Source organism: Serinus canaria, chromosome 3, assembly GCF_022539315.1.
Source record: "Serinus canaria isolate serCan28SL12 chromosome 3, serCan2020, whole genome shotgun sequence".
Lineage (NCBI taxonomy): Eukaryota > Metazoa > Chordata > Aves > Passeriformes > Fringillidae > Serinus > Serinus canaria.
Window position 1 is genome coordinate 67594389 of NC_066316.1, and position 25762 is coordinate 67620150.

Below are 25762 nucleotides of genomic sequence, written 5' to 3' on the forward strand. Positions count from 1 at the left end.
TTCAAGCTATTTTTCTTCACAGGGAGATTGGAGGGCGGCTTCTCACAGTGGAAACCAGACTTCCAAATGACCTCCTCGAGTTTGAGGGGGACTTCTCATTAGAAGGTCTACGACTCTGGAAGACTGCATTTTCAGCAATGACAGAAAGTCCTAGACCAGGATCTCCTCCTCATTATGGTCACTCTACTGTTAATAAAAGAGAAAGTAATAGCCATAAAACTAGTGAAGACAAAAAAATAGTCATAATGCCATGCAAATGTGCTCCAAGCCAACAGCAAGTTCAGATATGGCTTCATGCCAAAGAAGAGTATGAACATTTCAAGAAATTGCCTAAGAGTCATCCTGCTGAACAGGCAAATGCAGATGAGAATTTCAGCTCTGCAGTATTGTCTGAAGAGAAATCTGTAGAAGTAATAAAAGTAGCTAAAGATTTGAATTTGTCTAGCCTGGAAGATGAAAGACCTATTGTGCCTACAAAGAATTCTCCTGCCTCCGTGGCAGAAAATACAAAAACGCAAACCAAGGAAACCTGTGATAAGTCTATAAGCACCATAGGAACTTCTGTAAATACTAAAAATGACATAGACTCTAATAAAAATTCATGTGCAAGCAAGACACACACTACTTCAGCCCTAGAACATGATAAGGAGCAGGAGGAGGAAGATTATTATGTCAGTTACAGTTCCCCAGATTCTCCAGTGCTTCCTCCTTGGCAACAGGTGGCATCTCCAGATCCTAAACAGTCCAGTTTAGAAGACATAGAGTGGAAAAATCAGGATATTATTTTGTCTTCTGGGGAAGGAAATGATGTTAGAAGTGCACAAGGTTCTCCATGCACCCAGGAGAGCATTCGGACATCCTTTGACACATCCCCGTTTCCAGTTAATGAAGATCCAGAAAATTCTGAATCAGTTTGTCTCCATAGTACACCCATTGTGGACAGAAAAAAACAAGATGGAATACCTGAAGTTCTTGGTTTTACTCCTTTATCAGCAGGTAAATCCATTAAGTGATTCTAATAATACAGACACACACACAAATCTAAATGTATTTCTTTTGACATAATAAGAAAAAATTATATCTCTGTGAAAATATATTTTAAATTAGTTTTTTAAAGGAAAAGTTCTGTGCATTATTGTCAAAGTAACTGTTGAATTATTGGAGAAGTCTACAGGTGGAACATCCCTTTGCTTCCTAACAGTCACTCGTATCTGAACTCCAAAGTGCTGGTTAAAAGCTTAATGTAGAAGTTTTGCTTATTTGGGAGATTTTTTTAATCTTGTTGACTATATTGCTTGTATTAAAAAAATCTCAATGTAGAGTGTGAGTAACATTGCATTATTCAAGATGATACTGATGGGAGGCTTTGTAGCTTATTTATGTTCCTGTATGTCTGTAAATACCAAATTGTAGTGGTTATGCTTTGGATTTGACAAAGCATAAAGCTGTATTTGCTTATGTATGTAATATTTGTTTGTAATATTGATGAAATGCCTCTTTTGTTCCTTGCATGTTGTTTAATGCCTAGACAATACTATTGAGGCTAAGTAATCTTTTCTTCATGTTTACAGAACCAAAAGCTCAGAAACTGAGCCACAAGAGGGGAAGTAATACTGATGGTCTTCGAAGAGTACTTCTAACCACACAAATGAAGGTAAATTAAAATTTTCTGCACAGATGTATTTTATTTTGTGGCATATACACACTTCCATTCTTTCTTTGTTGTTTTTGTCTTTTGCTGTTAAGATCTTGAAAATACATTTAAAATGGTATGGTACAAATGCTGTAGAATCAGAGCACACTCAAAGTTAGGAAAAAATTTATGAGTTTAATTTGGGGGAAGCAGGTGTAAGTTGGAGATTGAGAGTGCTGCTCTAGGGTAGTGAGAAAGTAATGAAACACTGAAGAGACACCAAAAAATGATGTTTGGCTCTTTGAGTTACAACATCCTTTTTAAGTTGTAGTGGGATTTCCCTTTTATATATATACCCAGACCTGTGTATGTTTATGTGTCTCTATGTGTATTAGTTTTCAGACAATGGTCTAAGCATTTTCTGAAAACAAGGAGGGCAGTTTGTGGTGTGCTAACAGAGGAGAAAGAGGTTGGACTTATTTTACTTAAACAGTGTTTCTGCTCTCCATGTTGGAACAGAATGGAGGGCTAGGTGCATTACTGGAGTGACCCAGTAGTTCATTCTTCTCAATATATTCACCTATTTCAGGGAGGTACTTAATACCCCTTTATTTCAGTGCCTTAAAAAGTGATGAATGAAACAGGGTTTTTTGACAAATTGTTGCTCAAGAGAGAATAGAGAATTGCTGGTTTCTATCTCCTCAGACTTCCAAGAAAGCCAGTATGTGTGGGACTGGGGGGTTTGTTTTGGTAGGGTTCTGGGAGTTTTTGGTTGGTTGGGAGGTTTTTTAAGTATTTCAAACTGCCTCTTGCTTTGCTATGAATTAAAATTATTCCTAAAAGGCAGAAAGATACAACGGTTGTTTGCATATTGAAAAATTAAATGAGATAGTAAAAGGTTGGGGACTTTTTGGTAATTTGCAGTGTAGCATTTGCATTTTCATTGATAAATTTGTATTTAATATTGCCTATTGTTTAACATTGCATATGAGTTTAGCAGCCTGTGTTTTTTCACTATCCTGTGCTTTTTTCTTCCCCTGCTTGATAAGAATCAATTTGCTGCCCTCGGTGCTCCAAAGAAAGAGACTTCCCAGATTGAAGGACCATCTTTAAATAATACTTATGGTTTTAAAGTCAGTGTGGAAAACCTGCAGGAAGCAAAATCTTTACATGAGGTAACTTTACTCTTCCTTGTCGCTTTATAAAATTATAGTTTATCAAGCCAATTTTATACTGAAAATTAAAAGTCTTTTTCTCTTGAGTCCCTAAGTGACTTAAAAATAAATCAGTGTCTGATGTCTGCAGCTTATAAGTAGTTTATCTACCAGTTTCAGTTTCCAATGCTTCTAACAGTATTGAACTAGACTTCACAGTATTTTGGTTGAGATGGTAAACCTCCCTTAAATAAAAATAAGGGAAAAATCAGAAGGAAGAAATAGTAAGTTTTGCATAAAAACATTACTTGAAAAACTAATTGACTATAATTTTCATAGATTGTTTCCTTAAGAAATAAGGCATCTGGCTGCAATTAGTAAGGCCCTCCTGGTACTTGTTACCTTCTGAACCTGTTGGACAGTTTCTGCTACATTTAACAAAATGGTGCCTGTCTCAAAGAAGGTCTCTTTATATCTGTCTAATGTAGGGAGTGTTTGGTGTGGGGAGAGGAATCAAAGTGCTGGAGAAAGGGAAGCAATGTAAATACAATACTGCTGTGTTTGGCTGCTGACAGGGCAGGCAGTCTGTGTATGTGACAGACAGTCATATTCAGACTCCTAGACAGCCTGCACATCTGGAATTAACTGTTGGCCAGTTTATAGAGGAGATAGGGAGACAGCACTGAGCAAAGGACATAAGAGAAGCCACAGTGATCCTGGGGGAAATGGAGATGAAGCTTTGATAGTAAAATTTCACCCAGTGATGTTTGTATGCAAATCTAGAGGAAATCAGGCTGCCCCCAGAGCATCCCATATACACAGAAATACTTATCGTTTTTCCCTCATAATCTGTCTAACCTCTCTATTAATCCACATTATGAGCAATATTATGCAAGACACCAGAGCAGCAACATGGTGTTAAAACAGTATTAAATAATACTGTCTTTACTGCAGAGTCAAAAGTTGACAGTATATAAGGATTAGCATTTTCTAAATGTAAACCATTCTGCAAGAAGCTCTGGCAGCATGATGTGGAAGTTCATTGATGCACCTGAAGGCAAAGTTAGGTATTCTCCCTACCCTCCTGTAAGGCTTAGTCTTCATGCTTGCCTTGGGTGAGGGAGGGAAGGGACAAGAAAGACCAAGAGTGATTCTTTGTTCTTGATCAGTTCAGAAATGTGATTCAGCTCAACATGCAAAGGTGTTTGAAAACACTGCAGGAATTTACAATTATTTAAGTTGAACATTGCCTGGTTTTTGTCTTATTTTCTGCTTTTAGTAGAAGAATAACGTACTCAGACTCACATACTGAATTTTCATAACTGAGTATAAGGCGGCATTTCATGATGAATTTTAGTTTTTCCTAAGATGGTACTATTTTGCAAAAAAGTGAGATCCAAAGATGCATGTTAATCACGTCTGTTAATTTTAGGGTGGAACCTTGTAGTTACAATGTAATACCACCATATAAATGTCGGCACTGTCCTCATTTGCACAGATAGTCTTCTCTTAATTTTTTTTTTAAGAAACCTGCAGAACAAACTAACATACTGTCTTTATTTGTTGCTAGGTTCAGCACCTTACCCTCATCAGTATGGAGTTACATGCTCGAACAAGACGAGATTTGGAACCAGATCCAGAGTTTGATCCGATCTGCGCTTTATTCTACTGCGTCTCGTCAGACTCAGTACTGCCAAATACTGATAAAAAAGAAATCACTGGTGCTATAGTGATTGATAGAGGCAGGACACTCTCAAGCCAAGGTTCCTATTTCTTTTTTTCATATTATATTTTACAGAAATGCTATTTCATAGTAATCAAACAGTAGCAAGCAAAATGTAATAGAGTATCTGCATTACTACGTATCTCATTTAATTTTGTCTTGTTGAATGGCCGAATTAAATATGGGGTTTTCCTGCTTATATCTTCCAAAGAACTATTGCATGGGCTGTAAACCACAAATAGCATTTGCGTGTGCGAAATATCCATGTTTGCATACTTGCGGACCAGCTCCTGCAGTGTTCTAAAAGTGTAAAGAGGAAAACCTGCCTTTAGTTTCCTACTCGAGTTGCTGGATAGCTGCAAGTAGAAAATGTTAAAAGCGAGACAGTATGTTTTATATTTACTTAAGGGTTATTTTTGTGGTTTTATCTGATCCTTTTAGGATCTAAACAGGGGCCCTTATTCTATTGTACCTTTTTGGCTTTGTTTAGACCAGTGATACTCAACCTGTGGCTCTAGAGCCGGATGTGGCTCTTCATGGCCCTACAGGCGGCTCTCGCAATGTAGGCATCTGATCGGCGCTCCACTCTATCAGGCAGCGCGGGGAGCACTGAGCAAATGGACCAGCAGTGTGGGAGTCGCTGAAGTTCCCCCTCCCATAGGGGGAAAGAAAAGGAGCTGCTGGGATCCCCCCACAGGTAAGAGTAGAGATCACCTCCCACCCAGCAGCTGTGGGGCAGAATGGGGAAAAACTTGCCCTTTTGCCCCTTCCACCCCTCCACCCCACTCCCCCCTAGCAGCCAGAAGGGATTGAAGACAGAATGCTGCTGGGAGAGAGGATGCTGATGTGTCATGTCGTGATGTATCAATGTGTGGTGGCATTAAGGCATCATCATCACACATTGAAGTGTCATGATGGAAAAAATTTCACACCTTTGATACTTGATTTTTATGGTGCTCTACAACTTCATTTTACTAAGAAGTGGCTCTCCAGCTGTTAAAGGTTGAGTACCACTGGTTTAGGCTAGTAAAAAAAAAAAAAACACAACAAAAAAATCTCAAACCAGAAAACATCCCCAAAGTAGTCCTCTTTCTTTCAGGGTTTCTTTGGCAATGTGAATGTGTATCAAACCACAAAATACTGTCTAAAATTTTAAGCGTGGACAAAAACTTAAAAAAAAATAATTTAGCAATAAGGCAACAGCTTCTTCTTTTACCAGTGTATTTTGTAGATATATCATGTTAAGCTAAGTTCTTATTATTCTCAGTGAATTTTATTTTGGTATTATATGCTTGTTACTATCTTAAAAAAATATATTTCTATTACCTTACTGAGATTTTTCCACAGTATAGCCACTATGGCTCCCTAGGTGTGCGTGCCACTGATAGTTTATCAAGAACTGTAAAAGGTCCAATGATACTTTGAAAAAATGAAGGTTCTGATCTGGTTTTGTTAGTGAAATAAAATGTGTTTAAATGTTATTGTGACATTCGTTGCTTTAATTGATGTGTGCTGTCAATACTTTATTGGTTAGAACTTTTTGAGTTCCCTGTGGAGTGACTTGACATTGAGATACATCTTTTTTTTTTCCCTTTTGTGTTATTATTGCTTTGTAAGTCGCAGTACTTGTTTTAACATTTATTTCTGAAAGCCCACTTTTCTTAAGGTCTAAAGAATGTGTCAAAGTAGAATGCCTTTTAAAAACTCCAGTTCCTAAAATCTACATTGTCACTGTAACAGAGATCACAGTACCTGTTGTATAGAGAAAACAGAGTATGTGTTGTGCATTATTCATTTAAAGAGTTTTTATTTTTTAATATGAAAGGCAACTGCTGATTTCCTACGTGCATACAAATTTAGATATTACTCAGACATTATCAGTGCAGACATTCTTAATGTGCACTAAGTGAGCATTAGGTCATGTTTTTCCATTTCTGTCAGTAACTTAGTGTGCTGAAAAAAAAGAACTATACTGATACATATAATTTTCATTCTGTAAGGCATTTTGCAAAACACTACTCTGAGATAGCAATTAAAATTATATTTTGCATAAAAACAGTGTGTGAGCTGTCATATAGTCATTTAATATTTCTTATTAAAAGTAATTTTCCAGGAGCTGGACTCCTGTGCATGTAAAATAGTTAAATTTCTTGTGAATCAGGTTTGTTTCTGTCTGAGAATCTGTGCAAGATTACCACTATGGCAGAATTCTACAAAGTGAAAAGAAAAAATTATTCCACCCAAGAGAAACAAAATAAGTCCATGGAATGAATTGTGATAATTATTAAAGATAAAAATAAGTTGTGTTCCATAATTCTTTTCAGTTGTATGTTTTATTCTAAAGCAGTATTGTTGACTGAAAAAATGAAATTCCTTCTAAATTGTAACAGGTTTTTTTACTTTTATTTTCTAGGGAGCAGAGACCAAGCCCCCTTGCTTACAAGATCTGGAGTTACAGGACTAGAAGTCAGTTACGCTACTGATGAAAGAACTCTTTTCCAGGAAGTAGTGAATATTGTAAAAAGGTAGCATATCTGTACGTTCTGCTTTTATTTTTCAGGCTTGGAACAGCAGATTTAGTTCCTTCAACCCTTGCCAGACTTTCAAATACTGATTTTTTTTTGTTGTTGTTGTTTCCCTCAAAGGCTTATTTCTAGAGTGGACAAGCATGGTGGTCTTTCAAATAAAAATACTTTTTGCTTTTCCTTCTCTCTGACAGCAAGAACATTCAGATCTCTTAAGCAGCTGAGTTACAGTCTTGAAACTTATCAGCCATATAAGTAATCTTTCTTAACATACAACTTTCCTATTAACCCCAGAATTCATTACACATATCTCTCTGAAATTCTTAGTACAGTAAGATATTAAGAGTGCTGAGAAAGCTCCTCAGGCAGGAAGAGTTTTCTAGGAGCTCTGAGGCAAGACAGAAAAAAACCTGCATGGTACTGGAACTGCTGCAGTTTAAAATAAGGGTTCATTGAAAAATCAGTTTCCTTCATTAGTTTTGTCTTCTCTGAATGGAAATCCCCTGCTTCATCAAACTTTGAAAACTGCTGGTTTTCCCCATCTCCACCAAGGCTGAGAAGCCTGTTCGGGAGCCCTCTCGCCTGGTGCGTAGGTGGAAGCACAGACGTCTCTCCAGACCCTACTGACAGGTGCAAAGCTGTAAAATTTCAAGGAAAACAAACAGATTTAAACTCTGAGTCACTCTGCTGGAATAGAGGCACAAGAAAAAAAAAACAAACTAGGCAGAGTACATTTGCAATTCTTTCTCTCTCCAACCAGAAAACCTCTGATGAGAAAGGCTTTGACCAACCCCATGAAGCCAGAATACAAAAAGAGTTGCTGAATGCAACCAGCACAGGGTGGGTCCTGACAGAGCAGCAGATCCCTGTTCAGAGAAGACAAAATTCAGGTAAGGAATATAATATTATTTTTCTCTTTCTTGGAAATCTAGTGCTCCATCAAACTTAGGAAATTTACTTAGAATAGGAAACTGCCAGTAAATGAAGAATTCTCCACCAGTTGCGTGGAAGTCTAAAATGTGACAGGACAAAAAGAATACGATAGAGAGAACTCAGCAGTTAAAATATATTGATCACTGAAGATCAGAAGTCTTCTATATCTGTACATGCAGAAGGCATTACAGAACAAAAAAAATCATGCCATTTTGGTGTACTTCAAGATGGAATGTATCAGGTTACTGTCTGAGAAATCTCTGCTTATGTGATCTTCTCTAGCATGTGCTAGTGTATCTTTTTGACGCAGCGACTTCATCCGTGAAGACTGAGTTAGTTGACTTGTATTCCTGGAAGATTAAGGGATTGCTCTATTAATGGAGAGACAGACTAGTGTCTTCATCTTAGTTTGCTTCCCTCGCAACTTTAGAATAACAGCTCAGCTATCAGACTTCTGATGGACTCTCAAAAAAGATGGATTTGCCACTTGAACCACATCTACAATTTGCTGCTCTTTTTTCCCCTTTATTTTCTGTAACCTGGGCAAAAAATGGAGAATTTTCTTTGGAGTTAATGTTTTGTATTTCTTAAGCACAAAACAAGTGTCTAGGCCCAGAGTAGCTTTAATTGAAGGAGGAAGTATGGTAAAACCATCTAATTAAGAAGTAGTGGACTGGAAAAACTTCCTCAATGAGAAATGAACAAGCAAGCAGCTTTAATGAAAATTAGTAATTACTTTTTAAACAATCCTCTGTCTTTTTAGTGTTACTTTTTTCCAGCACAAGCTAGGTACTTTGGCTGTTCTGGTAGATGCACTTAATAGTAGGTCTGATAGATTAGAGAAAGGAAACTATCAGGCCATATTTAAGAAATATTACCACTTGAACTTCATATATTGATATCTTATAATCTGATACATGCTTTAGGCTGGACAATAATAGACTCTTGTGGCTGAATGGCATGCCCAGCATGACTGCAGCCTGCTTTCGGCTCATGTTCTTGGCCTCTTGGGCAGTTGGAGGGAAGGGTGGAAGACTGAAATTCCAGATTCCTAGCATGATGAATGACAGACTGTCTAATCACTCTTGATTGTCAATATCAGGAACAGACTTTATCAACGTGTTGGAGCACGGAACAGAAAGGATCTCAGCTGCTGGAGGAATTATCTTACACAATCCAGTTTAAGAATTCTTGTTCCTATTTCTAGTCATTCTCTTAGTAGTTGGCCTAATTCTTTTTCTTATTCCATATATGTGGAACATACTTACTTGTTTCAAGTTCCAGCCATCTACTTCCTGGTTTAGGCCTTTTGTTTTCTTTCCATCCTGGCTATTGAAAGTAAATGATGGTTGATTCTGTAACTTCTTGTCAATACACGTAAACTCTGGAAGAGCTGAGTAGAGAATTCTGGGTCATTGTTTCCAGCATGCAGATGAAGGAAAGGTTGTTGCTGGAAAATTTGTAACTTCTGCAATACTCATAGCTCATCAGTGTCTGACTAGGTTTTTGTCACTAAAGAGTGTTTGCCAAAGTTTTTGTAGCAGAGCTAAAGTTATTCTTTGTTCACTGAAGATGAGTATTGCTCCAGAAGGTTCTTTGGAATAAATGAACTGAAGTTGGATTCAGTTAATACCTTCCCTGTGAGGTTGTTTAGGCTGTGCTAGATCTGAATGACCCCAGTACAGTTAATACCTTGGCATGCATGAGGTAAATACCAGGTTAAATGTTCCTCTATGGGTTACTAGATGTTGTCTCTGATTAACTCAGAGCCCTTGGCAAACAGAAATAAGTCATCTTGTGTTCCAGTAGACCAGAAGACAACCTGATAGTTTCTCTGGAATTGCAATCTGTGATTTCATCTATACTGAAAATTCATAGATTTGACCAGATGCTGAGAAGAATAAGCACCTCTTTTCTAGGAGATTATTACTGAGACTGACTAACCTGTGAAATAGAAGTACTTGCAAGTGTGAATACCAAAGTCTATGCGGAGACAACTTTATTTTGAAGGGTATTGGAATACTGAGGTTGAGGGTTGAGAGTCAGGAAACAGATATAAAGGAAGAGCCACAAATACGAATTTGGAGGAGGGAGGGAAGAACAAACAGCATGGATTTGTGAAAAAGAAAAGCATCATTAGATTGGTTTTTGGTACCCTGACTTAGACTCTTAGACTTTGAGAGGGAGCTGCACCTCCATAGGTCCAAATTTCCCTTCTTTGGTAAGCTGTCCTCTGGCTGAAAACCAAAAAAGCAGGCTTCAGCTCAAAACTGGCATAAAGCAGCTGAGCGACAACATCCTTCTAATCCTGTGCAGCTGCTGGGGATGTCCTAGAAGCAGAGACTTCCAAGCAGTAGGCTCTCTGGAACGTACAGAGGGGATTTTTTTTTTCTTGAAATGGAGCCTGGACATGTATTGCTGTCCTAAAGCATTCTGTTGTACTGCCTGAGGTGCTTTCTTGAATAGATCCTCTGTTGCTCCTAAGGTGTCAGCTGCACTGAGGCGGAAGAAAAAAATGGAAGAATCTCTCTGCTTGAGGAAGTAAGAGAACCATCTCTCTGAACCTAAAGGCAGGAAAAAAGAGTAAACACATTTACTTACTTCCCTAACACAGGAAAGCTGACTGAGGAGGAGAAGGTGGAATGGAATGCTGCAAGAATGTTTGCATGGGGATTTAAAACTAGATAGGGAAACTAGAGATGTGCAAGCTTGATGGAGCAGTGGATTCCCATGAAAGAGAAATAAAATGTTTGGGCCTCTCCTTCACTTTTAGGGCAAATTGTTCTGCTTCTCTTTAAGAGTAGATGCTAGCAGATAGCAGAAAAGGGCTGGTCCTGCAGGTGTGAGAGGAGCAAAATTTGGGGAATTCATGTGGGAATGCACAGTTCCCATCTCAGACAAAGAGAGTATGTGAAAACAGGGTGGGCTTGAAACAAGAGTAGTAGATTCATTGCTACTTGAAACTTACAATTCAGCCATAGCTCCTTGTCTCCACTGAAGTAGTTTTTGATAGAATTACATGAGCAGGGTATAATATAAGATTTTACATAAGCATTTTAGGGATAACATTTGTGAATTAAACTATTAATGCTTAATGCTTAAATATTTTTTATAATGTTTTTCTTGTAAGGTATAATGCTAATGAATTTTTTTGTTTGGATACAGTGCATTGTATTTCTTCTTCTGTAAATGCTCTAGCAACATCTTCTTCTTAAAATAGAGATGTGCTAATCTAACCTTCTTTTTCCAGGCCAGTATGATCTTCATCAGTGACATTTTCCTGTAGAAATGTGTATCTAATGTCCTGTATCAACTTTATGGATTTTTGTTGTCTAAGGCAAACTGGAAAAGTGTTTTCAGAGATTTCAGTTATGTGTTTGAGTCACCAAGCATTCTGTTGCTATGCACAGTTACTGCTTTCGTCTGTATCATAGGTCTGGCATGGTCCGTCGTTCCCCCCCACCCCCGTTCCCCCTTTTTCTCTTAATCATAGCTGGAAGAAAAATAGCAGTCAGGAAAAGCAGACCCATCATAGAAGGGAAGGTATAACTGGGAGCTTTAGTGTTCATTCATGAAATAGTCAAATGAGAAAGAAGAAGAGATGTCATAGCAGCAGATATGGCTTAGCTGGAAAGGAAAATAATTGCCTTTCTTCTCTCTGCAGCATGTATGAGTTGAATGTTAATGCTGTTGTGTTTAAATCGTGCCAGCTTAAATGCTGCTTTTCATCTTTGCAGAAAGTCTGGCAACAGCATGCAAAGCAGTATCAGGGCCCATCCTTTTAACAAAAGAGCATATGTTGGCAAGCACACCTCTTATTCCTGTTGTGTTATTCCTAGCCAGCAGCTTTCAAATATCAATATTACAGTTTACTAGTTTCTTGCAGGTGTGACAGCTGGTTTCATTACAATTTCTTCTAATAAAATAGCTTGAATTGATGTTGAAGACCAGTTTGATAGTATACTGTAAAAATGGTGAGACAGGAGGATGAAACATAAAACTTGTCCTCTTAGCTCGCAGCCTGTTGTCTTGTAGCACCATGTGGAAAGGAGAAAGCCAGAGAGAGAGAGAGAGTCGCATGTCAGCTAAGCTCACATCAGCTACATTTTGGGTTTGCCTGTTCATCTTCCCATGTGGAATAATGTACTCTTTTAGCTCCAGACATCTCTTCTTCTCTAATAGCAAATAGAATAATACCACAGGAGACCTCAGCAAGTGCCACACTGGTTTGTTGGTACTGCTAGTACAAGAGTTTGGGCTGCAGGAGAGGACATTTCTGCTGCCTAAATTGGGATGTAGTTCATCAGCAAGCAACATAGAAGCATGAAACAATAGTGTCTCTTACTAGGTGAAAGAAATTTGGTAGGTCTCTTAAACCTGTTGTTTCATAAGGTAGATTTTACGTATATGTAGTGCAGGAGTTCGGGGTTGTAAGTGTTACTTAGTAGAAAGGAGTTCTTCAGTTTAGTGTTACTTTGTTTTTTCCTTCAGAGATAATTGAGAGATACACTTGGGTATCCATACAGATATACATACAAAATACATATATGTGTAACTTACTGCAGTATCTGAGCAACTGCTGAGCTGCCAGTAGTACATTTATTGGTTTTCATGCTTTTAGAAGGATACCACTCGGATCCAAGTTTTAAATACGGACTAACTGACATTAAAGGATGGTGATTACAGGAAGTTCACAGTAAGATTTGATTTCACCATTTACTAGCTACTCTACCTTGATTTTCCTATTAGATAGCTTTGTATAACTCATCTGACTGAAACTTAAACATCTGTACTTCACAATTAGTGTCTAATTAGCTATCCTCATCACCAGAAGAATTAAACAGAACAGGATCTGGGTCTGCAAGAGGTGGCTAAAATACAAAGAATGGTTCACCCAAAGAGGCCTTTTTGTTCAATGACAATAGAGACCAGTTTAGAAAATTTGAGATGCCAAAATTAGCTGAAATTAGACACTCCCCTTAATACATGGGTGGTATCTAGTTGGGATGGGAAAGCAAAGTAATGTGCTGTAAAGTGATAGCCTGTAAGTCAGTAATGTGCAATTACAGGCGATCCCTAATGGCCTGGACAAGCAAGACTGAGTTAAAAAAGCACACTGCTTTTTAAAATAATCTTTTGATTAATCAGCTTTCCAGTCTACATGTAGATTTACATAGAATTGTGTTGTTTCTAGAAGAAAAAGCATGTATCTGAAAACATCATAAAGGGCTTTAATGTCTTGTCCTGTAAAAACCTTCACATCTGAAGGATACTAGAGAAACAGTTCTTGAGATTATATGCAGATGGATTACAGAGGACATTTTGTTCACTAGGTTAAAAGGTAATGGGAAGATTACCTCCAGAATTGATAAAATATATTCAGTTGCAGTAGTAATATAATAGCCCAATAATTTTGTTTAAGTTGGAAGTAAGAAAGGTAATGCCCTGCTTGGGCAAATTACAGCCCAAAGCAACTATCCTTCATCAGTTGATGAAGGACAAACTTCACCAACTTGCTGCTTCCAAACAGTTGTTATTTCTGTTCAGAACAGGCTTATAAGAGAAAAAAAATTTCTGGCATAATGAATATTGTTTTATGTACCACTTAAGCAGTTCTTCACGAGTTCCTGATTCACATTTGCATCTATCATGGAACCATCTGCATAATGCCTTGTCCTGTGTAAAATCTACAAGTATTCTCCATTTTGAATTATGTGATGCCAGTTTTCAAATATAATAACGAATGACTACTTCCCTAATTTTAATTAATCAGTAGTGATTTGCCATATGCTAGGACCAGGATAGTTTAGCTACAAGAATTAATTTAAAAATATGTTAATTTTTATAATGTTTATTCTATGCCTGTACAAAACATGGCATAATTCCTTTTTATTTCAAAGCTGAAATTGAGCTATTAATAATTTTGGAGCATCATTTCCCAGTCATTGTATGTTGCAGAGCAGCCAGCAGTCATAACTCTCTTTGTCACTGGTTCCACTGCTGGAATAAACTGCAGACTAGATTGAGTCATTTGTCCATAAATTGTTCCAAGTAGCTTTGGGGTTGTACCATTGGTAGAATAGGTTTCCATATTGAGTAAATTTACTGCTTCCACTCCTGATGATCATGTCTGTCTCCAAAACCAAATAATTCTTCTTTTTACATGAACAGCAGATAGCAAGGTATCCCCCAAATTCAACGTGCTAGTTCTTTTACTCTCTGTAGAATGCTAGAAATCAAAAAGTTACTTTAGAACCCCCTGCTTTAGGTAAAAATTGTATCAAAACCATTCCCTCACAAGTAGAAGTAGATGATAAAGGAGATTTTTGCAACTTCTGGCAGCTACAAAAGCCCAAATTGTAATAAAGAGAGAGCCATGCTGAGTAACAACATACAGCTATTTTTCACAGAAGGTCAGTGTCCATAGCAGAAGTGTGGAGAAATTGTTTTTTGGAGCTATTCTCAGAGTAATTAGTATCTTCCAAGTGAGTTGTCATTGCCTTTGGTTAGGACAAATAAGCAAGGAAGACACTTACCTGAGAAAGTCTAAAGCTTCATTTAGAGTTTCTTTTTTTTTTTTTTTTTTTTTTTTAATGTCTGTGATACAACTAACTCAGTATTCAGGCAAAGGGTGTTCTGTATTCAACAGTCAGGAAATGTTTGGAGTTTTTTAATGTGTTTATGGGTGCAAGGAGTACAGAGTTTGTGTTCATAATTCAAGGCCCCTGCCCACTCCTTCCATAAATTTAAGGACTACAGGGCTGTGTCCTGTTGTAGGGTTGGGCATAGACTATGGTACAGATCCTCAGCCCATCATTTATCCTCTACCTCCTGACAGCTGCCCTGTTGTCATTTAGTTGTATTGAATGTTGCCCGCTGCATCAAGGTTGGAAAATACACTAAAAATCATTCAGTCTAACCAAGAAGCAGCGATTCATCCCACTGAAACTTCCTTTCTTTTTTTGCTCTAAAAATAACAGATATCTTATGTTACTTGTCCGGTCTCTTTCTGCCCAACAAAATCCTTCTTAGGCTATTGAGCAAAGCACCAGATCATGAGTTGTGGTTTTAATAGTGCCTACTCAAAAGTTAGGTGATACTGGCTTCTCTGAGCTAACTCCTACCTGTGCTTTGTCTTTAAAGCCAAATTTTTCATCCTTCTGTCTAGTGAGCTTTACTCTGAGCCTGAATGGAAGTGATTATGTCAGAAGTCAATTCTGACTTTTTTGTCATACTTGAGCCAGTTAGATTTCCAGCTGGAAAGAGATAAAGCATAAGTTTTTCTTGTGTTTCTTCTAGAAAGAAGGCTGTCTAAATAAAGAAGTATTTAAAGAGAACTGGTAGATGCAGTTGCTTTTCTCTGTTTCAGTTTAGACAGCTCTCACTCAACTGCAAATTGTAACTCCAATAAAGGGTCATCATTTAGGACCTGAAGTTCCCTCTAATTACTCAAAGTTGCACTGCAGTACATGTGACACAATATTATCAGTCAACATTCCAGTTAACCTACTGGCAAATTCTGTTCCATAGGCATGGCTATATTTCACTGCACATCTGTCTCGTGCTGCTAAGTTTCAGTTTATGCTTGATACTTCCTCATGCCATCAATAAAACCCGATGAGACCTCAGTTTTGTTCTTTATTTGTAAAGACCAAAAAAAATCCAGTGAAAATATAATTTCTAAATATTTCTGCCTTTGAATGTTATTAAAAACCCTAAGAGATTGCCTGTTTTGAATATTGTCTTCTAGTCCAGATGCTGCTTTCCTAGAAACCGATTGTGACTGCGTCTTTTTTAAGCTCAACATAATTTGAATGCAATCCTGTTTATACTTTGTTCATGGAAAATATTTTTGTGAATTATATGAAGCTCATTTTTTCTTCTCCCCCTACCTCTCTAGATATGACCCAGACATTTTGCTAGGCTATGAAGTCCAGATGCATTCCTGGGGTTATCTCTTACAGAGGGCTGCAGCGCTGAATGTTGATTTGTGCCAGATGATTTCTCGTGTGCCAGGTAAGTTATTTGTTTAGGGCTTCAGTTCAGTTCCAGTAGAAGCAAGTTGAAATCTTGCTTCTGAATGAACAAATTTAAAAAATAAATGCAGAGTATTTCTTCAGAAAGACTTTTTGTTTTTTGTTCTTGCTCCTGTAATAGTATAGTGTGTTAATAGTATAATCACACACACCCCTGATGTTTTCTAAATTTTCAAATTTGTGGCATATTCCACTTCTCTTTGTGTCCTGTATTCATGAACCTGGACTTACATCCTATAGTTGTGAGTTAAGTTTCAGTTCTTGGAGATGTTTCTGCTACCAGACCTTCTTTTGCTTTCCTTGGCTCCATCCATTTGTGATTTCTCTGGCTGTAATACAAGAACATAAAACTGCTCCTGAGCAGCAATTGTCCTGGACAGCTTTGTAATAAAATCCTCACTTTCAATGACCATTCTTGTGCTTTGGGCAAATTGTATTGGGTCCAAGTGCTGATGCTTTCTTCCAGCATTCAGGAAAAAGGCTGTTTAGATTGGCAAGAAAACTTGGATGAGAATGGTAAGCCTAGAGTATGCCTATACTTAGCTAATCAATAGAAGCCATCATTCTGAAGAATGGAGTTAGTGAACAGCTAAATAAATGTGCTGTAGCACCTGAGAAGAGTCAGGATAACTTTATAAAATGAAAAACCATCTTAAAAATTTGTTCTGGTGCTTTGCAGTCGTCAGGGTAATGTGGATGAGGGAGACTTTAAAAATCAAAACAATTGAAAAAACTGGTTTTGCCAGCTGTACAGAAAAAAGCATCTGTACAGAAATTAAATTGCTATGAAATAAGAAGTCCATTACTGTGATTGTTCTGTTAAAAACTTGAGCCCGTTGCTTCGTAATGGTTGCAAAAGCAAATGTTAGGAATTCTGGAGCAAGGAAAATACAAAGCAATGAATGTAAATGTAAAAAAAACGTAGAAATCTGCACTGTGCTTGTACCTCAGATACTGAGGTTGTAGCTCCCTCGTAACCTTTCTCCCATGAAAGTGGATATAAGGGAACTGGTAAAGATGAGAAGGGTTATCCAAATGTGTCTAGTAATTTAGTAATTTGGGATTCCAGAAGACATAGAACAGTGTAGGAAAGGTAAAAGCCTGTGAAATATTGAGGGATGTAGAGGGAAATAGAGATTGGGTTTTCATGGTCATTTCCAGTGCAAGAGCTGGAAATAAAGTGAAGCTAGCAAGGAGCAGCTACAGAATAGAAGTTAATTTTTAATCTCAACATTGCTGAACTCTTTAGTTCCTGGTCACAAGATAGTACAAATGCTTATAGTGTACATTGCTTTAAAAGGAGATCAATTCTTTCAAGAAGAATCCATTGGGAGCTATGATATATGTGAAAATAATGTCTGGCCCAGGAAATTGCAAATGATTGGAAGCTGGAAGAGTTGTAGGGAGAGTATCAGTAACTGCTTCCCCAACCTTGAAGCACCTGCCTTTGAGTACATGACAGAACATGATACTGGGCTACTGGAGTCTTTGAGCATACCTAGCACAGGAATCATCTTTTATGTAGTTGTCCTGTGTGCCAGGCCAGGAGAATATGGTGTTTTAGCAGCACTGTGTTCACACAGTCCTTCCTTGAGGCTTGAATATTTGTATACTCTTGATGCTTTCAATACTTGTGACATGTTTGGAAAAGAACTGAGTTATGGAGTCCTCCCAGAGACAAGAAAACACAAGAAAAAAAATTGCATCTTCAGTTGAAAGTTGCTGGCAATTGAACTTTGGTGAATTTTTAAGTACTTCATATATGAAAACAGGATCATGTGATAGTTTAAATATGAACAGGCCATCAGTGCTCATAAGTTTCTTTCTTCAGGACAAAGCTGTCAAATCTATCCTTCAGGAGTAATAGTGGATTGCATGAACCTTGTTATTCAGTTTCCCTGATGGCTCAAATTGAGATGATACACTAGTTGCAAAGTAATACCTCTGGGTACAGTCTTCAAAGGTACTGAAGGATGTTCAGAAAAATTTTTGACCCATTACATCTAAAGATGTGCAGTGTCTGTGTAAGAGGAACAGTATGTGTTGTAGTCAAAGGTTTCTTAAAGCCTCCAAAGATCACAAAGGTTTGCTGCTCTAATGTAGAAGTATAGCTGAACATCCTTCAGTTTGGGGCATGTGCCTCTGCTGTTGTTCTCAAAGGCCAAGTCACAGTTCATGTCTTGCAAGACAGCTCTGTCTCCACTCTATTTGATGCAGAACCAAACAATCAACAAAGCTGTTAATAGTACCCATCTTCCTGACATAGGCTCTTCCTCAGGTTACTGATTTTGGGATACACATGAATGGAACCATACAGTTCCCTTTCTTCAAAGAAGAAAGGGAACTGTATGGTTCCTAATGGTAGTGGCCCCATGTGTTTCACAGTCAGATTTCCTTCTCTACAACCACGAAGTCCCACACAACATGGGTTCAGTTCTAGTGAAGGAAATCGGGATTGTAGCCCTTAAAATTTTTGTACATGAAGTTCAAGTGGGCATGCAGAGCATAGGCATGATCTACACAGCACTGGTGTTTGTAGTGCAGGTGTTCCTGTGCCAGCTGCTAGATGCATACTCAGAAGTGGAATACATAACACTTAAAAATGTTTCTAAGAATCGCTGTTATTTTGAGGTGTTTGGTTTGTTTTGACAGAATTGCAGCAGAAAGATGAGAAAATGTTTACACTGATGAGCTCTTCCCAGAAATGTCATGCTGTAAATGTCTTGCATGCATGACCATATACGTGCAGGTTGTTGTGTTCTCTGTTGCTTTTTGGCCTCCTTGTCCATGATTTTGATCCCATGTGTCTTCCTTTTGCTTTACCAACCCCCGTGCTTCACCTTTCCCTCCCTTCTTCACATGCTGTATTTTCAGAACAGGAAGTGCTCCTTCAAGAAGTATGCTTCTCTTTCCTCCTGTTGAAATAGAGATGGAAGGGATTTTTCCTTTCCTGTGATTTCAGCTTAACAAAACAAAAGCTGGACTTCCCTCTGGTTTTCTTTATTGGTTGAGTCTGGTGCTGCCTCTGCTCTTTACAAGTGATCTATTCATAAGTCATAGTACACATCACAAGAGAAGTGCATGCCATGCCTGTGCATGGTGGCATTTTGTGTGTGGCCTCCTGTTTCCTCCTTTGCATCACAGCTCAAAGTTAGGAAGTGGGTAAGAGAGGATGAGAGGAGACTTCTTTTTATTTCATCTCATGCACTTGAAAAATAGAAGGAATGTCTTGTTCTGCTTCTTACCAGCACAGTTCCCAAAGAGGCTTGCATGGTTCTGGTGCCACATTTCCCACACCAGTTGTAAAGTAGTGCAGGTTTTTTGTAATATGGTGGTGCTCGTCATAGGCAGAGTTCATCAGACAGTGGGTCTCTCTTGTGATCACAGTATACTTTGCTCCCTGTTTTTTACCAGTAAGACATGAAGCAAACTTAATGTAGGAAATCCCCTAAACAAGTCAAAAGAGAACTGGAATGATACTGAAGAAAGTAGAACTAACAAAGAGTTTCTACTTCCAGTAAAAAAAAAAAAAAGGGGGGGGGGGGGGGGGAAGAAATGCAAGTTCCTCACTTTCACAGGAGATCCAGCATGTGGAATTTTTCCATCCAAACATGGAAAGATAAATTGCTGGTTTTCCTCCTTAAAAATCTGAAACAATAAGGAGGTTAAAAAGATAGTATGAAAAGATAGTATGCATTTTGATGAAGTGTACAAAAGGTCAAGGTAAATTTTGTCAAGGATCTGTGATTTACTAATAAGGTCAGTCTTCTTTAACCGTATTTTAATTTATATGGGACACATTTGAAAATCAACATACAAAATTAGTCTGTGTTGTTTCATAACTGTTCTGCAGCATTTCAGGTTATTTTTACTTCTGTCATCGAGGGTAAATGTGCTTCATGACTTTCTGAGGATCTAATTGTTCAGTTCTGATCATTATTGCAAAGCAGTGTGTATCCACAGTTCTACACTCTGTCCAAAATGTTCTGCTCTTTATTATCAGGGTACTGTACAGACTCTGCTGTGCCTGATAAATGAGTGGTGGCAGAATACAAAGCAATCAGCAGTTAAAAAATGGGTATAGATTTAGAATTGTGGGTAAATTGCCTTGAAGTGATTTCTCTCCTGTTAAACTAATAAGAAATAAGGCTGAGGATCTGTGTGTTTTCATAATGGATTTTAGTCTGTGTGGTACATTTTAAAAAACATCTTCGTAAACTCTGGAAGAAACACCAGAACTGTAGACTTGAAATGGCTGGAAAAAAGATGTTTTAAAGAAATGTATACAAAAAAGACTGTCTTCCCTTGTGCTGCAGTTTTCCAAAGCATGACTAAAATCAAGGATGGCAAAAGAGGATGTATTTCTCTACTTTAGACACTGCTGTCTCACAGAAAGACTTAGAGTGCTGCTTCTGCATCTGCATTGGTTCCTTCCTATTTCCTTCTCCCTGTGCTATGCAGAACTCATGTCTCCTTACTCCCACTGCAGTGGGTTTGCTTATACTATATGAAAGAGACTGAATTTTCTCTCCCATGACCTGGTTCAGTCTGTGTAAGATCATTGCAAGTAAAGCCTTGAGTTATAAGCTCCTTAGGGCAGAAATCACTTTTTTTAAATGATATTTTTTTATGTTGTGCACTACTGCATGTGCAGCTGACTCTAAAGCAACATTCAGCATTGCATAACCAATATATTCACTATGGAGAATATATTGCCTTGGACACTATTTCAGTGAAACTGAAGTAAGAGTTCTCTGCAAAGGGCAAAAACAGAAAAACATTGGGGGGGGTTCATTTAGAGGTTGTGTGGATGACTGGTAATTTTGTGAAATCAGCAGTAATCTTTATGAATTCTTATTTTTCTAGAGAGCACAAATTGGAAGAGGGATGGTTTGATCTGGTCTTGACTGTCTTATAACTTGTCTAAATATAGTCTCCTTCAATGTCTTTAGATGAAAATAAAGAGAACAGATTTGCTACCGAGCTGGATGAATATGGAGCAGATACAATGAGTGAAATAAATATTGTTGGGCGAATTGTCTTGAATATATGGAGAATGATGAGACATGAGGTAAATTTTTTTAAAGGTTAATGTTTTGATTTACTGAGTTTTCTAATTATTGCAGACTTAGTTAAAAGTTTCATGTAACTTCTGTAACTTCTACAATTTTTTTCTTTAGGCACCTTTTCAAATAGAGTAGTTTGCCAGTTTGTGAGAATAGGTTATGTGTATCTCTAAACTGTAAAGAACTGAAGCCTGTATTTTTCAGTAATGTTTCTTAATGATGCTCCTTTTCACGGATTTGTGGGTTTTGAGAACAACTTACTTGTTTTAGGAATTTGTCTAGTATGGTGCTTTTAGTTCAATATGTACTTGAACATATTTTAAACTGACAGATTTTTTGTTGTTGTTGTTCCATTTATAACTTTCCATTTAATACTCAAATAGCCCAGTCTTTACAAATCTTTTTCTGACCAAGTTCAGACCTGGTGTCTATGAATTACTTAATTCTGTGTATTATTTTCAATTTATAAGGGATGCTTTTTCCTGACTTGTAAATAGTTAGGGATTTCTAAGAATAAAGACTGACTTTTTTAACAAAATACTAACAGCAAGTTAATAAATCTAGTTCTTGCAGTTTTTGAAAAGTAAAGATTTTTCAATTATGAGAGCCGTCATGCATCTTGACATGTTCATCGTGTTTTTCTAGGTGAATCTAACAAATTACACTTTTGAGAATGTGGGCTTTCATGTTCTTCATCATCGTTTTCCTTTATTTACCTTCCGAGTTCTGTCTGATTGGTTTGACAATAAGGCAGATGTCTACAGGTAAAGATCTATTAATCCATTTTGTTTGCTGTTTTTAAGGCCAGATTCTTAACATTGGATAGGTGTAAAATAAAGCCACAATAGGAAGAAATAATCAATTTAGCTTAGGCACTAGAGCAGTGTATATACAGCAACATGAGCTTATTTACTTGGATGTTCTGTTGTATAGTTATACCCTCAATATTACAACAAAATATTTTCAGTTGCATTTTCAACATACCTGAATAGATGTACTGTTTTGAAGTTCTGTAATGTCTTTATTTTATTTTTTATATACTGTTCATCAGAAGGGCTTTTAATGAACTGCCAGGCTTCTGTTTTACTTCAAGTGCATGTCAAGCAAGCTAGGCTTAAAAGCATTACAAAACAGCACACAAGATGTTAAGACAGTAGCTATAGCTGCTTAAAAATACCTTCATGTGACATGTATCACATTCAGCTTCACTCTTGAAGCAATTTGGTATTGTGTGATATGAACAATTCATGAAACTGCACACTGATCCGCACGTTGTTTGTGACATACACAAAATTTCTGTAAAGGTTTCTGTAGCTAAGTAGAATCATGATTTATACTGAAATTATGAATTTATGTTCAGCTGGTAGGCATTCTTAATACAGAAGGATGTTTCCACAAAGATCCAGCCAGTTAAAAAACATGTAAAGACATGAGGAGGTGATTGTGTCTGTTTTGGTAATCCTTTGGGGCAGTGAGGAAAACAGTCATTGTGAGATGCCTGAACAGTAGCTTGCTGTAACACAATGTGTGTATGTCCTTAGAATACCTTTGTGTATATTTATATATGCCACACTTTTGGAGGAGTTGTATGAAAATATTCTAGAGGAAAATTTTATTTGCTGGTTTGTTACAAGTTACCCTAAAAATACATTTGTCTTAGTAGAAAGAGCAGCAGTCTTCTGATTGTTTATAATGAGGTGTTCACTCTCACAGATGGAAAATGGTTGATCATTATGTTAGCCGGGTTCGTGGGAATCTCCTGTTGTTAGACAAACTGGATTTGATTGACAGAACAAGTGAAATGGCAAGAGTTTTTGGCATTCAGTTCTTACATGTATTAACAAGAGGCTCCCAGGTAAGAGTTCATTCTCCTTATACTTCACAAAACCAAAATAGTTTTTACAAAATGTTCTAGTTCTTCAGTATCTTCTCAGTCCATATGTGTATTTTCATAGGGTCACAGAAAGCTGTTAATGTGAATTAGCATGAAATTGAAACATAAAGAATACCATGCAATCTATTATTGCTGCTTTTGAATTGCCTAATTTCAGAGGTTAAAAATAGGTGTTAAAAATAGAGTTCCCCAAATGTAATCACACCAGTGAATATCTTCTACTGCATTCAGGAGCACTGAGCTTTCCCTTTGAGTTGGTATTGTTCACATTTACATGAGACTGAAAATGGGTGCTTTCTAAAACATTAAGAAATATATTTCATCATGTTTTAGAAATATGAGATTAGTTTCTTTCAGGGCAGACAAAGCAGCATTGAATATGTTCTAAGTGACATTTCTGGTGCCGTAGACCTCTGGATGAGATTTTACAATAAGAGGGGCTCTGGCTTTGTTAAAGACGTGCCATGCAAGATGTTTGTGGTTCTATTATTTTGATACCAGCATCAGAGGGAAAAGGGAGCAGAACAGAGCAAGATGTGCACTTTGTTTGGGAGCCTAGCAGTCTCCAGTCTACCAAAAGCTTTCCTTGTCCAGATTTTGAGTGACTAGGCTAACTGAACTGCTTTCATGGCTGCATGTGAGACCTGAACAGCACCTGAAATGAGAGTCAGATACTCTGTCATGTGTTACAGCTCTTCTGTTATCATAAGCCAGCCAGATATGGGAGTGTCTGAAGCTGCAGTTTCCTTAACAATTCAATGCTATTAAAAAACTTAATCCACCTTTTTTTTCTTAGACTGCAGTTGCCTGTGTCATCTCTTGACCCAGAGCAGGTTCTTGTTGGCCTTTCTGGTAATGACCCTGTATTTGGGGGAAAGGGGGACCAGGCTGGCAGGCACCATCAGCAGAACCATGGCAGTGTTCAGTAGGTATTTGCCAGTTTAGCTCCCTGGTCTGGTTTACCATACTATCAGAAAATACCACTGTCGGAGCAAGGGACGAGAAATGCACAGTTAGGGACAGGGAGTGTGGGTCTGGCATACTGCCAGCATAGATAAGCTTAAACTGTCATGATTGCAGCCCACAAAGACTGTTCTGCCTGTCATTTTCTCAGATGTCTGTGAGTGGGAGTGAGCAACAGAAGCATGCTGCATTTTCTATCCTGACTGTTCTTTTCTCTTCCCTTCTGTGCATGTATGTTCTGTTTCCATTGAAACTTTCTAGATCGCAAAAACAGCACTTGCAACAATTCCCAGTCACCTCAAATAATTTTTTTTACACAGAAGAGTCACTACCCTTTATGAAGATACTCCCCAGTAAAAAACACGTAAAATGGAATAGTAATAAGAACAGATTTCAGATATTTTATTTTTCCATGTTTGAATCTCTCATTGAATTTTACAATAACTTTTTAAAATTATTTTTGTTTATTGTATTAAGCCATCTCAAACATTTCTTGTTAGACTAAACAAAATCTAACAAGAGGTGGTCACAGGCATTACAGATAACTAGTCAGATGTTTGGAGAACTGCTGGTTTTTGCACAGCAATTAGCAAGGCTCACTGAGAGAGCTTTAAACTCTTTTTGGAGGGGGAAAGGAATAAGATCAGGCTCACTAGAGATAAACCTGGGAGCATCACACCAGTGGTTGAGAAACAGTGTCCTAGCAAAGTCCTTTGTCTGCTGTCTCAGTGGCAGTACAGGCTGGAGATCCACGTGGCAGCAGAAACAAATAGGAACCACAGATGCACCTGGGAATGGTCATGTAGGGATTAGGGCTTCTCCTCCTGCCTAAGAAAAGTTGGTAAGATCAATAGCCCAACTGAAGTGCATCTGCACCAGTGCACTCAGCGTACAAGAGGCCAGTTCTGTTTTGTATCTTATTGATGATCTGAATAATGGGATTGAATGCTCCCTTAGTCAGTTTGCAGGCAACTCCAAGTTGGGAGGGAGTGTTGCTCTGCTGGAGGGTAATAAGGCTCTAGAGAGGGATCTGGACAGGCTGGGTCAATGTGCTGAGGCCAGTTGTGTGAGGGTTTTGCCCTTGGCTCCCAACAACCAGGACTACAGGCTACAGGAAGAATGGCTGGCAAGTTGCCCAGAGGAAAAGGACCTGGGATGCTGGTCAACAACAGCTGAACATGAGGTAGTGGGTGCCCAGGTGGCCAAGAAGGCCATTGGCATCCTGACCTCTGTCGGAAACAATGTGGCCAGCACCACCAGCTTGTCCCTCTCTACTCAGCACTGGTAGGGCCACACCTCAAATCCTATGTTCAGTTCTGGGCCCCTCACTGCAAAAAGGACATTGAGGGGCTGGAGTGTGTCCAGATCCAGGCAATGAAGCTGGTGAAGGGTCTGGATCACAAGTCCTGTGAGGAGCAGCTGAGGGATCTGGGGTTGTTTGCCCTGGAGGAAAGGAGGCTCAGGCTGACCTTATTGCTCTCTACAACTCCCTTAAAGGAGGCTGTAGTGAGGTGGGGGTCAGTCTCCCAAGTGAGAAGCAATAGGAAAAGAGGAAATTGCCTCAATTTGTTCTCTGGCTGGTTTAGATTGGGTATTAAAAAAATTTCTTCTCCAGGAGGATAGTCAGACATTGGAACAGGCTGTCCAGGGTCACTTCTCTTAATTCCATCCCTGGAGTTAAGAGATGTGTAAATGTGGTGCTTGTCAGCTTTGGGTTAACAGTTGTATTTGTTTATCTTAGAGGTCTTTTCCAACCTAAATTCTACAATGCTATGAAAACTAGGGAGAAAAACCCAAAATCTACCTCTTGCCAGAACCAGTCCCTGACTTCCTTG

The 25762-nt window shown here is 38.2% G+C and overlaps 1 protein-coding gene across 1 annotated transcript in view; it reads left to right on the forward strand.

Moving 5' to 3' along the window:
- Window positions 1-25762, forward strand: part of REV3L (REV3 like, DNA directed polymerase zeta catalytic subunit) — a 110922-nt gene that overhangs the window by 70858 nt on the left and 14302 nt on the right. Inside the window, exons 14-22 of the mRNA XM_030235630.2 lie at window positions 23-996; window positions 1572-1654; window positions 2683-2808; window positions 4358-4550; window positions 6924-7035; window positions 15869-15984; window positions 20957-21075; window positions 21716-21834; window positions 22784-22925. Of these exons, the coding sequence (XP_030091490.2) occupies window positions 23-996; window positions 1572-1654; window positions 2683-2808; window positions 4358-4550; window positions 6924-7035; window positions 15869-15984; window positions 20957-21075; window positions 21716-21834; window positions 22784-22925 (1984 nt within the window). The remainder of the gene's footprint in view (window positions 1-22; window positions 997-1571; window positions 1655-2682; window positions 2809-4357; window positions 4551-6923; window positions 7036-15868; window positions 15985-20956; window positions 21076-21715; window positions 21835-22783; window positions 22926-25762) is intronic.